Source organism: Phaethon aethereus (genome assembly GCF_964289735.1).
Source record: "Phaethon aethereus genome assembly, chromosome: 11".
Classification (NCBI taxonomy): domain Eukaryota; kingdom Metazoa; phylum Chordata; class Aves; order Phaethontiformes; family Phaethontidae; genus Phaethon; species Phaethon aethereus.
The window spans coordinates 14,898,565-14,911,379 of record NC_138587.1 but is presented as its reverse complement, the minus strand read 5'-3'; the positions used below and the strand labels follow the sequence as shown (position 1 = coordinate 14,911,379).

General features: G+C 39.8%; 1 protein-coding gene across 1 annotated transcript in view; it reads right to left on the bottom strand.

The window, feature by feature from the left end:
* TASOR (transcription activation suppressor) overlaps positions 1-2,655 on the bottom strand; it is a gene marked incomplete at its 5' end in the record, with an annotated part of 32,937 nt that extends 30,282 nt beyond the window's left edge. The window contains one exon of the mRNA XM_082004659.1: positions 2,271-2,655. Within this exon, the coding sequence (XP_081860785.1) occupies positions 2,271-2,655 (385 nt within the window). The remainder of the gene's footprint in view (positions 1-2,270) is intronic.
* Between the last annotated feature and the right edge of the window lie 10,160 nt (positions 2,656-12,815).

The window sequence follows — 12,815 nt, the reverse complement described above, 5'->3', positions numbered from 1 at the left end:
TTTTGTTTTGCAGATTCAATTTTTAATTGTTTCACAATCAAAAATTGTTCCCAAAACACATTTTGGTGCTTAAAAAAAACTCAAACAAAAACAACCCCCCACAAAAAAACCCCAGAACACCCAAATAACAAAGTCATCCTGTACAGGTTTTACAGTTTGTGCATCACAGGTTAGTTTTCATAATCAAGACAGCAGGTATCTCTCAGGATGCTATGTCAAGGAATAAAATGGAGGTTTAAAAAGCAAAGCAAGATAACTCCAATACAAAGAAGGACAGAGAAAACTTCAATGTGTATTGTTTCATACTGGAATTTAGAATCTAGCCAAGTGAGTTATTTTGAGAGGGACAGATGTTATTCTGATTATTTTGTAATTTAATAAGATGTATTTAAAGACTGGTACTAAGTATGCTGTAAGCGTATGCCGCTACCACATCAGACGATCAATGCACTGCTAATCTTCTAGTTTAGTTCCAGAACTGATTTAATTGTGCATCATTTCTCAAATGCCAATACAAATTCCAATAGCAATTTGGTTGTCCTCAAAGATCACGGTAGCACTTTTTATGCTAGCCCACTTTTGCTAGTCTTGCCTACGACATGTTCTCTCACAGCACTCTGCATTAGGCATCACATGGTGTAAGACCAACAATCAGCAACCATAAGCAACTATAAGACCGCAAGCACCATGGACAGAATGGAGGATGGTCTGGTTTGAGTATTTCGGAAACCGTAAGTCACCACTATGATTAAAATGTCCAAGAAGCTTTCTGTAAGCTGAAAGGGAAGGAAAAAAAAAAGACAGGTACACTAAGAAATAAGCCCTTAAGAATGGGTCAAATGACCTTGACATTAGCAAGTGAATTTTAGGAGTAAGAACAGCTTCCCCTTCTACCCTAGAAGCCTAATGTTTGAACCACATATTCTAAGACATTTTATACACTGTAGGAGATGGTTCTGCATAGGCAAATGATTAATCAGATGACCCAAAAAGGTATTTTGCAGATTTTCATTCACATAGGAACCTAATGCTAGAGAGAAACCTCAAATGTATGTGGTTAAGTACTTTCTGAGATATATTTAAAGGTATTCAAATGTAACCACGCTTGGGTCTGACATATGGAACTGCAAGAGGCACCACGTTTTATCCAGACATTTTTCTGTCAGATGAGTAAGAGACTTTTTTTTCCACCTTCAAATCAACCCAGTCCTTTTTGCACTGAATCTCCGCCAGACTTGTATCCCTCCTCAGGGGTGGCAATGAGAAAGAAACGGAAGAAAGGAAAAAGGGGACATTAACTGCCAAAAATGGAAGGAGGAATGGGGAAAGGCTGGATAAAGAAATAAACCTACCTTCATCTTTTCCTTACAGAAGAAAGCATTTCAAGAAGTTAGATGTTAGAGTCTTCTCTGAAGAACTAGAAGCCTATGCGAACAGGTATTTTTGTGATATGTACTAAGCTAATGACCCCATGCTGCAAAAGGTCAAGAACTGAGGTAAGTTTCAGGGAGGGAGGAAGACATGTCTTCAATGCACTTAACAAAAATCAAAGATAAGTAGAAGCCAATGGAGTCTCACGAAAAGCAAGAAATACTAGCTTTTAGAGGAAGAGTTACTCAAAAACTAAAAAAACACCCAAACCCTGGACACTTGGAAGAGGAAGGCTTCCAAGGTGAGGCACGTGAATGTGGGAGGGATGCTTGCTTCCTCCCTGCAAAGTAAGGAACTTTCACTAGATAAGAACAGTCTTCTGTGTATCATCAATGAAGGACAATTCTGCGCAGTGTTTGCTAGTCTACCCTAAACAGGATTACACCCCTCTCCTGCAGAGAGGAGGTCAGGGGAAAGAGAAAAGTGAACCATCTTCTCTGCGTGTCCGTGTCCCAGAGAACCATCTTCTCTGCGTGCGATTGCATCTCCAGAAGCGGAGCCAGGATCAACACTCAAGCCCACCCTGATCGCATCCAGCTTTTCTGTCCTTTTAAAGCAACGGTCCGAAATTCAAGCCGAGTTTTGTTTTTTCCTCCTCCTTGAGACAAAATAAAAACGAAAAAGAAAAGAGGGAGGGGTAGGGAGAGGAAAGAATGTAAAAGCCTCTCTGACCCTAAAAATCTTATCCCCAGCAGCCTCACTAGTCCGAGCCATGCCACAGCCTCCTCCACACCCGCAGGATTTTGCATGCAGTTGTGTGAGGTGCATAAAGAGCCTGCCTAATGAATAAGATGAAGAGGGGAGTGAGGGAGAGAAGGGAGGGAAAGGGAAGGAACAACCTTTCTTTTCTCTGCTCTTCCTGGGTATCTGAAAGTTCCTCCTAACAGGCAGGTCTTCTGGGGGCTTAGGGAGAGGGGGAGGCCCCCCCAACACACCGCTGGGCGGCTGCTGTTGTTGTTCATTTGCCGTTGAGATGCTGCTCCTGCGCTGGCTGCTACTAGAGATGCTGAGATTTGGGGGGACCTTGTCCTCTGCAGCAACAGCAGCCACCAGCAGCGCCTCCCCAGTGCTACTGCTCTCAGAGCGTCCGCCATTTTGTGTGGTGTCCTCAGCGGCTCCTGCTCTGTTACTCTCCACCCCGAGGAGGCCCGCGCTGGTCTTCTCCGTCCGCTGATGCTGCTCCGGCTCCATCTCGCCACCACGGGGGATCACAGCATTCGCCATTCACTCCTGTCGCCGAGAAGAGAGCACGATAGCCCGCACCTTCTCTTCCTCTCCCACCAAATTACCCCTTTCCCAGCGCCATACACCGCCCGCTGCCGCTATTGCTCCCCCTCCGTCCGCTCGCTTTATGGCAGCCCCACCGCCCCCTCCCCGCTTTCCAACATGGCGGCAGCGCTCACAGAAAGTGGGCGGGGCTGGAGCCAGCCCGGCTTAGCCAATCCTTTCGCGGCACAAGTTACAAATAGAGGGGCAGGCGGACGCCTGGCCGCGCTGCGGGCCCCGCCAGAGGCGCCAGTATTGCTCGGCGCTGAGCGAGCGGCAGGCGCTGCGGGAGGCGGAGGCTCCGGCTGCTGAGCCGTGGTTAAAATGGTGGCAGCTCCCGCCGCCTCCGGTCGGGCGAGGCCCCGGGCTGTCGGCGGCGCCTGAGAAAGGTCCGTCCGCGAGCAGTCTACCAGGATTGGGCGGGAGAGGCAGCTCGCTCCTTTCCCGCTCCCCTCCTACCAGCGGTGTGCGGGAGGAAAACCGGCAGCTCCTTCCTCCGGCTCTGGAGAGAGGCCCGAAGCGAGGTCCCGGAGCGGCCGGGGAGCGCTGAGCGGGGTGGGTTCCGCTTTCCGTCGCCGCGTCTGGCTGGGAGCTAGGCCCACGTCCCCGTTCTGCTGGCAGGGGACAAGAGCGGGTGCGGTACGCCGGCAGTGCCGCTGGGGAAGAAGGGACCGAGTACTTCCCTTACAGATAACGCCACACGCTTCAATGCATCGCCAGCAGACGGCACACCCTTCTTGCGGTGCCGTAACGGGCACACTGGTTCAGAACAGTCTCTCGGGAAGCGTGGGTAGCAAACTCACCCGTGTACAGGCACGAAGCCCGCGGTGGCATTTGGGTCAAGTAACGTTTTGCCAGCGGCGTCTTGCAGGAGGTTGAGTGGGCAGATGAAGATCCAGCCGCACCGGGTACGTGCCCTTGCTCCTCGGCCAAGCGGCCTGGCTGCCTGCGGCGTCATCGCAACAGAGGCCTGAGAACAGAAAGGAACAGGGCGCTAAGTGCCAGCTCTTTCTTCTTCCTATCAGGTTTAGAGTTGTTTTCAAGACATTGTCCAAAATGACAAAATTTCCCCTTTCAAGAATAAAAATAAATCATTAACCATGAAAGACTGGCAGAAGTCTTAACATACTTTAATAGAATTCTTGGATAGGCTCATGATCAATTAAAACAGCACCAAATAACCGTTCCTTCTCCCGCCCTACCATCTTCCCCTCTTTATTGCAGGGGGGGGTGTGTGTGTACAAACACTGACAAACTTTTTCTGTCTCTGGACTAACATGTCTTTAGTGCAAGGAGTAATTCCAGTCAAAACAGCTTTGTACAAAGACAGTATAAGAGATACAGTTCACTGTATCAGTTAAAAATATGAACAATATGGTTTGTTACAGTTTTTTTGGGACAGAATCTTAAACTGCAGAAGAAATGTGTGTCATTGCAAAGACTTTTATGTGTTCAATTGTGTAACCTCATTGAATTTAATACTCCTTTATATGTTTAATTGAGTGCATGTACATGCCCTTCTAGGACTGTGAGTACAGATTCTGTAGTAAAGGGTACTTAAGCGACAAAAGCTGTTTGTGTTCCATGGCTTGTAAAACTACAAATTGCAAGCAAGCTTCAACAAGAAAAAACTGCAGGTGGGAGTAATGAACTATTTGACCTTTTTCAAAAATAAAACAACTATAATGTCTCATCAGTAGCATAAAGAATTACAGATTAACTGAAAGTGACATAATACGTTATTCATATACCAAAGTACCATTTTTCAAATGCAGTGAAACCGAATGCTATAAATGGTTTTAGTGCTATTGAAACTAAGTCAGAGACTGTTTTTCCAGCAGCTTTGCTAAGGAAACTAATGAGGTGGTATGCTGGGATGGTTACGTACAACATGCTTTTTCTTTCAGTGCCAAAGCTGAGTAATAGTGTGAAGCTGTCACAAGTTTTGTTTACCTACAAAGAAAACACAAGGCTGTGTTTATGGACATAAATATGATATAGCAAAACATGGAAAGGTGCCAACTTAAATTACTTCTCTGTGACAAGATCATCTTTCATACTGTTCTATATTCTGTAATTAATAGAATAACGAGAGTGTATTTAATCCTTGTGATCATGGGTGTAAATCAGCTTTTAAGGAAAATCAAGGCTTTAAATATAATGCCAATAACTGGTATTTCAAAACAGTAAATAATGAACTCCATCACATCTACACAGTTGTTAGGTATTCACAGATGAGTTTTGTTGGATTCTTCTGTAGTATATTAAGGTGGTGTTACTTCATGTCGTCCATCCTGCACCTGTATTGGAGGCCACTATGGAATCAGAAGGTTAACATTGATTCACTTCTGACACCCCTGCTGCAAGGCTTACAACTTCTGGTAAAAGAAGGGTGTAAATATGTGAATCCCAACTCAACTGAATGATTTGACATAATTATTGATAGGGAGCAGAACACAGAGCACTAAAATGGTTAATTGCCTAATTTTAAAAGCCCATAGTGCCTAGCACTTTCTAGCTCAGCACGTCAGGTAGCTTCTTGCTGTGGCAGGAGAGAAAAATGTTACAGCTTCTCTGCTCATCACCATCGAACCTACTGTGCACACTCAGTCCAATACTTCCCTAAATTGGCAAAGTAATTCATGGGTTTGAAATCACATACCTATAATTTCAGTTGTAGAAATTGCAAACAGTGTTGTCTAAGGAAAACTTGCCTACAGAGTTTTTCGAGTCTCCCATGTGCTTACTTGGTAGTTGTGAGTTTAGATTCATTGCCATGTTAGTTACCTAACAGGTGAAGTTGAACTCTTTGCTGTGTAAATTATCAGCAGTCACAAATACAGTGGCTGTGTAACTCAGTGTAAAACCACACATATTTTACATTTGAAATATAATGGTGAAATTTTAGCTCTTTTACTACGGATAGCAAAGACCTTTCTCTGGCAGCTCTGAGGAATGCACTAAATTGCAAAGTGCCTGCTGAAAATAACCCATTCTTGCTGTGCCTAGGAAATACAAATGCCAGATGTTTAGTTTTACAAGTACCTAGCAAAACATTAAAAGCCCACAATTTGTTTTCTTTGTTAAAAGTATACTAGTGCTATAGTTATTGAACAAATGCATATATTAATTAGTTACTTATACCAATTATCTTAAATCCTGATAGCTGTGGCTATTTATATTGTCATCTCAAAAACAGCTATCAAGCTGAAAGGCAAAGTTTTTCCTATGCAAGGAATAAATATTTTAATTATTTTATTTTATTGATCTCTTTTTAGATTACCTGTAAGTCAGAAAATATACGTAACCTACAAACTCACAAATGGTCTGGTGCTAATGGTAGCCTCCAGGGTATTAAAAGAAGATAAGCTAATAATTATTAGTTTCTTCTTAGAAGTCTTTGAGTAGCCAGCCAACTTTAAATAGGGTAATTAGTATCTAGAACTATAATTTACATAAATTACAGAAACATAACACCAAACTTTTATCTAATTGCAGAAACATGGTGTTCAATTATCCAGAGGTAATAAAACCCACAAAGGCCATGTTCAACCTATGGGTAAATTAAGACTGTCTCCCTGAGAATTTGATGTCCTGCCTCTGTGAGGATTCAGTGACAGTAAAGAGAGTATTACAGATGAGTCGATATATTATCAGAATAATTTTGCTGTGCTTTACCTCATTCAAATAGAATTTCCATATACAAGAAAAAATGTAAATATCAATCTAGTGTTACTTAAGTCACTGTTGATCCATTATACATCTCCAAACATGTCAACCTGTTTTATTAAGTTTGAATTGGCAGAACTGTTAAAATCCCTTCCAGGCTGTGTATGTCTTCCATATACAACTAGTTCAGTTGATCAGTGTTTGGATTTGATTACATCTGGCTTGCCTGCATTCACAAATGAGCAGTAATACTACAGAGCTAAGTTGGTGTCCTCACTCTTCTTTTACACATATTCCTCTTTGCTGTAACTTCTGTGAACGTATCTAATGATTCTTTTGTGCTGCATAAATCTAAACCATTGTATGAAAGACTGGAAAAATGGTGTTATATTTTGCCTAGAAGGGAGATGCTGTTGCAGAGGAGGAAATATTCTCTTATGTCCCTGGTGACTGGGGTGAGGTTTAATTTGTATCAAAGGTGACTGAAGTTAAATGTTAGGAAAAACTGTCTAGCAATAGAAGTTAAGTACAGGAAGAAATTCTTTGGGGACACCGTGGGATTTCTTTAACTGGAGTTTTAAAGTTAGGTAAGAGAAATTTCTTCCAGAAGTGGGTTCACGTTTATTTAATGTAGGTCCTTCCAACCATATTGTCTATTCTCATTCCAAAAGAAATACTGAAAAATGTTTCTATGCTTTAGGCAGGGTGAAAGAATTTTCAAAGAAATATGAGGTCTTCCAGCAGTCATATCTATAGATGTAGTAAGGAAAACATAATTTTAGCACATGTAGGTATATATACACACATGACGTTTATTTCCTTGCTTGTTTGAATTATCATAGCTCTATTCACATACTGTTCACATAAGACCTATCCATAGACAGTGAATAACCACATGACAGTAAGATTTCAAAGACTTCAGAAGAAACAGAGAGTCTAAATTGCATTTCTGGAATGAAGCCACTTTGTATGGATCAACTATAGAGCTGTTCCAATAAATTCAAGAAGCACTAAAGAAACGATTACAAAAAAAAGGCAACAGGGTGGGGAAACTACTGTCTGCTAAAATGACCCTGTAACTGTGAGAAGTGTGCTTACTACCACTTTCTCTCACAACAAATACTGGAAAGTAGGCTAAAGCATATGTTTACAATGTATTTAGATGTGTTCAATAATGAGAAATATAATCATCATAAGCATGTATCATAACAAATGCAAACAATATATGAAGAAATCTCTCTCATTTACCAAACAACATCCTAAGATGTTTTCTGAATGTACCACTTGCTTTAAAAAGATGTCTTTGTAGTCACACAAGATTGTTTTATGTATTAACTAACAAGACTGGGAGAGATCATCACAAAAATTACTAAGTGCTACTTGATAAATGATGTAACAATTCTGGATCACTGTACTATGAATCTCAAATCTTGATAGATATAAAATAGGAAGCAAGAATCTCAGTTCACAACTCAAAGATTCAGTGTAAAATCACCATAGGAAGCCATTAGTTGAATAATCTGAAGTAAAAGAAGGTTATAAAGTCTGTCACCTTACTGCCTTTCTAGTTTCTGGTTTCTGTGGTTTCTGGTATTTGCCAAGCATTCAACCATGACTCCCTGGCTTGCACCAAGTGGTTTCCCACCCAAGTACAAAGCAGCTGCATATCCCTTTGATTCTGAAATCAGATTATATGTAGTACATTAGTAATACATATTTAGATCAGATTAATAGCCATAAAACAAAAAGACATTTATAAGGGAGGATTACATAAAGCTCCATGCTCAAGGAACAAAACTTGGGCGCTTGCTCCAGACACTACCTCAGTGTTCTTTTATGAAAGCAGATTTAGAAAAGAAAACACTGTTTAGTCTGAGCATATTGTTAAATTTAAATAACTAGAAGTTACTATTTTACTTTCCAGAAATTACTCTAATGATGCAAAACACATCTCATTTCTTCAAATGTTTAAGTACTAATAGGTATTCCTGCTAACAATTTTCAGTGACAGGAAAGCAAAGATAGGAGAACGGTATAATGAAACTTTCTTTGTAGACCATGCAAAGAGAGGCACCTTCAGAAAAATCAGAGAGAAAACCTAATTTACACACTTGGAAAAGAGCTTTAGTGTCATTTACCAGCCATGGAGAAAATATGCCTATGATAGTAAAAGGTGAGACAAACTGGGGAAGTAGTCTCAACTTGTCTCTGTAAAGCCAGGGATTAGTAGCAGAAATTCACCTAGTATTTTTTTCTAACAAATCTGTGATTCACAGGTGAAAGTCTGTAAAGGGTCTACTTGCATTTTTTTAAAATACTGACTTTTGTTTTGTAATTATTAATACATTTTAAACCTTAAAATATTTAAAGTAATCAAGTCATCTCTTATAAATATGCAACTATTTCCAGTAGATGGCAGCATCAACCCGTAGAAGAGATTACAGTATTTTAAAATCAGTATTCATGAGCAAGCATTAAATATGCAAGAACTGTCCATTCCGGAACTAGAACCCCTTAGTCAAAGGAAACAAAACTTCCATATAGGTAGAACTCAAATTTCTGGCTCCGTTAGCAGACAGCCTTGATTCCCAGGATTTAAGTGCCAGATAGTGTCACCATGAAACATCAACTTTTCAAAAAGAGCAGTTGATTAAACTGACATCTAAGCGTCCCGATATAGCTTTTTAACTCTAGAAATTTCTGTGAAACCTCAAGAAACCTGCTTCTCACTATCGCAGAGGCATTCCTAAGGCAGTATCCCTGGTTCAGGTGGATCATGCTGAATAGGAGTCACCACTGAGAAATACCTTCTCTACCTTAAAGTTCAACTTCGGGTCTATCTTTTACCCATATTCTGGCAATCAGTTCCCTGGAACTGAGCTTCACAGACTTGAAACTAAGTGTTCCTGCTGTCTCATAGCAGACCTTTTTGTGTTCCAGGAGATAGGTCTTCATCCTTGCATTATTCTTTTGAGTGCTGCAGACCAAATCTAGGGAACCAAAGTCCACCGACAAATTTTGTTTTGTAGTCTCAGAGGACTTCAAGGGCATTCTCTTTATTTACATTTCTTTCTCAGTCAAGACAATCTATGCTTTTACCTTTATTACTTCTGGTTCATCTGATCTTTCCACAAGCAAAGACTACACTGACTACCTGCTCTTACCAGGAATAAAAGAGCAAAGAAGTTGATAAGATTTGTCAAAAAGGTATGAAACTGCCCCAGGAGACTACTGACATCCTGCTCTTGAGAGCAAGATGCCTCATCACTCACTTTTCTCCCAGGTTGTGAGATCCAGAGTTCTCCTACCTCAGATTTAGAGGAGCTGGAACTCATCTGGCATCTGCAGTCCTCTCCTTATTTTGCCATCCCCTCATGGTGATCGCGGAAGCCCTTGACGCATCAGACTCTTCACTGCCTCTTGCCTTTGTTACACACTCCACCTGTTCTCATTCACCTTCTTGCCATGGCACTATTCTTCCATCTGAGACACGAGTGATCCAAGATCCCTCGAGATCCAGTATGAACATTACACAGCTTTGACCTATCTCATTAGTTGGAGCACTATACATGCAATGGTGGGTGACCTGAAAAATCAGACGCAATTTTCTGCGCGAGAATCACGCAGAGGCCCATGCACACTTCATGGCTGCAGCACCCGTGCCAGTTCACTGCTGCAGCTTCTTGGACTCCATTCTCCTGACACCGGGATTACCAACCGCAATGATCGCTTTGACGTACTTACTTATATTATGTTTCCTCTTTACTTTGCATTCAGCATTTTACATTTTACCCATCCTTTCTGGCACATTTTATTGCCCGTGCCACCCTCCCCCACGCCCGAATCAAAAGTCGCTCTTTCAAAAGCAGTGGCATTTTAAGAGTGCTAGAAGCAAACCAAGCTAACCATATCCAGAACGATAGTTGGATTCTTAAAGTGGAAGTCTTACTCCTCAAGATTATAAAAAAAACCCCAAAACCAAACATCGTTAATCTTTATTACATCAAATCAGTTGCTTAAGTGCATGTCAACAACAAAGCAAAACTGAAACGCACTGCAGTAGGTCAAACATGATGCTAAATGATAGTACACAAATGTAAATTTATCTTCTGAGATTCACTGACTGGCTGGTGGCTTTTTACATGCCCCAAAATTAATTATCTTTTGGAATAATGTGTATTTAGTAGAGATGTGACCCGCAAGGAATCAGGAGAGTGAAACTGATGGCAGGATATTAATTTTTTTGTTCCACCTACCTACTGAATTGATTATATAATACAAAACTTTGGGGAATATGCTGAATTGATCACAGTTACTTGCTTCTTTGTTACTATTTTATATCTAGCAAATTAGATCCAAATACATAATACTTCCACGAGAACCAAAATATAAGTGTTGGTTATACAGGTTAAGACTCACTCTGTCTTAACACCATTGAAATCTTTTTGTAGTCTTCTTGCACAAACAATCAAACCAAATAAAAAACAAAATGGTTTAATGTAATTTATTTGAAATGCTTCCAGAACAGTTTAAGGCTATTATTAAAAAAAAAAAGTCAATACACACATTCATTCTTTCTTCTCTACCTGAAGATTTTACATGCCTTTCGCTCTTTTTTAAACGTTTTGCTGAACAGGTTTTATGAAAATGGTTCACCATCTAATATGCTTTCCTATGCCTTTTCTGCTGCAAAATTTCCTTTCTCTCATCTTCACTGGCATACTCATTCAGCTCGCAAAATGAAGCAGTTGAAATAAATTACTAAGCCTGAAACAGAAAAGAAAATTTACTTCTTTGAAAAACTATAAATACAGAAATATGTTCTATAGGGTAAAAATGACTTTTTTTTAGAAATAAAAATACCTTGTTTTATATTGTTTATCATCTTGTCACACTGATTTCTGTAATGCGCATCAGCATATATATGTAAGATACTTAACATTTACTATTTTCTGTAAACTTGTAGAACACAAGAAAAATGTTTTTGGCAATAACTTAGCAGTTTTTCTACTTTTGTTGGTACGAGTACTTTGCACAGGTTATCTTGTGTAATATCAAGGATCATTTAAATTTATTAATATATCATTTTCATAACTTGCCATACAGCACTGCATTATTTCTTATACTAAGAAATAAAATATTACCCAGGGATTCCTGAAAAGTAACAGGATGTTCAACTGAGTGTTTTAGACTGCATTTAAGTGACTTATCTGCTTCTCATCATAATGAGTAGATTAAATCAGCCACCAGAAAACACAGTAACATTTCCAATTACAGCATGAGATTAAATGCAATAAAACCTTTTAAAATAAAACTTGAGAAAAATATTAAGGATGTAATACATCCTAAAGGAAAAGCAATTCCCTTTTTGTTTAACTTTTCTCTACATAATCCCATAGGGTATTTATAGAGCATCATTTATACAAAATTGTCACTTAGTTTAAAAAGCAACTACACGTAATTGTAAACAAACATTTACAGAAAATTAAATGTTTTAACATTAGTTTAGTGGTGTTTAAAACCGACAGTGGAGGTCAGTGGAGTGCAAAATGCTGAAGAGGGCCTATTCACAAGCAAAAGCTTTTTTCCATTCTTATCCTGTATGGGATAGAATATATATATGTGTATATATATATGGCACTGAAAGCAAGCTACCAGCTTATTTACAAATACCCAGTATTCTCAGCATTTCATTTAATTCAGTGCTGGCTGTAGAAGGTTTGGTTGGGTTTGTGTTGTTTTGTCATGGGGTTTTTTTTCCCGGTTGGATTATTTTTAGCATTACATGCTTTGATAAATAAGCCATAGCACTATGCTGACCACTTTGACCAGATTTTAATGAGTTCTGTTGCTGGATCTTAGGACAGTGCTTCGTTTTGAAAAATTAATCCCTGAAGAGTCACTGGTTCCATGGCCTGCTGTTTATAGTTCTTGTTGATTTAAAACCGCAAGAGTTCAGATAGGTTATTGCAAGATGTTTTGTTGGTTCTTTTTTTCCAACAAACTATTTTTCCCTTCCATGCCTTTAGGAAAACTTATCTTGATACCCATCCTGAAACTCCGTATTAAGTCCACATCTTCAGCTGCCCTGTTAAAGGTCAAATAAAGTACTTTAAAAATTATTAAAAGATTCTTTGTGTAATGCACATATAAACAGTAGTTTAGAGATTCTGTTTACAGCAGGAACATTAAGAATAACTGGTCAAGTACCTCTTTCATCCACCTTTGATGTTTATGGAATATAATCACAGGACATGAGTTGCAAGAGATTCCAGCTTATACAGATCAGCAGTTACAGTACTACACTCACAGGTACGAATACAAGGAGGACTGCATTGACATTGTCACAAAAAATATTTTAAAAGTGCTTCTCCAAATGGTTCCATGTATGGAATGCAAATACTGTACAGGTAAGAGACAAGTTTTCTTCCATGAACTGTAACTTTTTG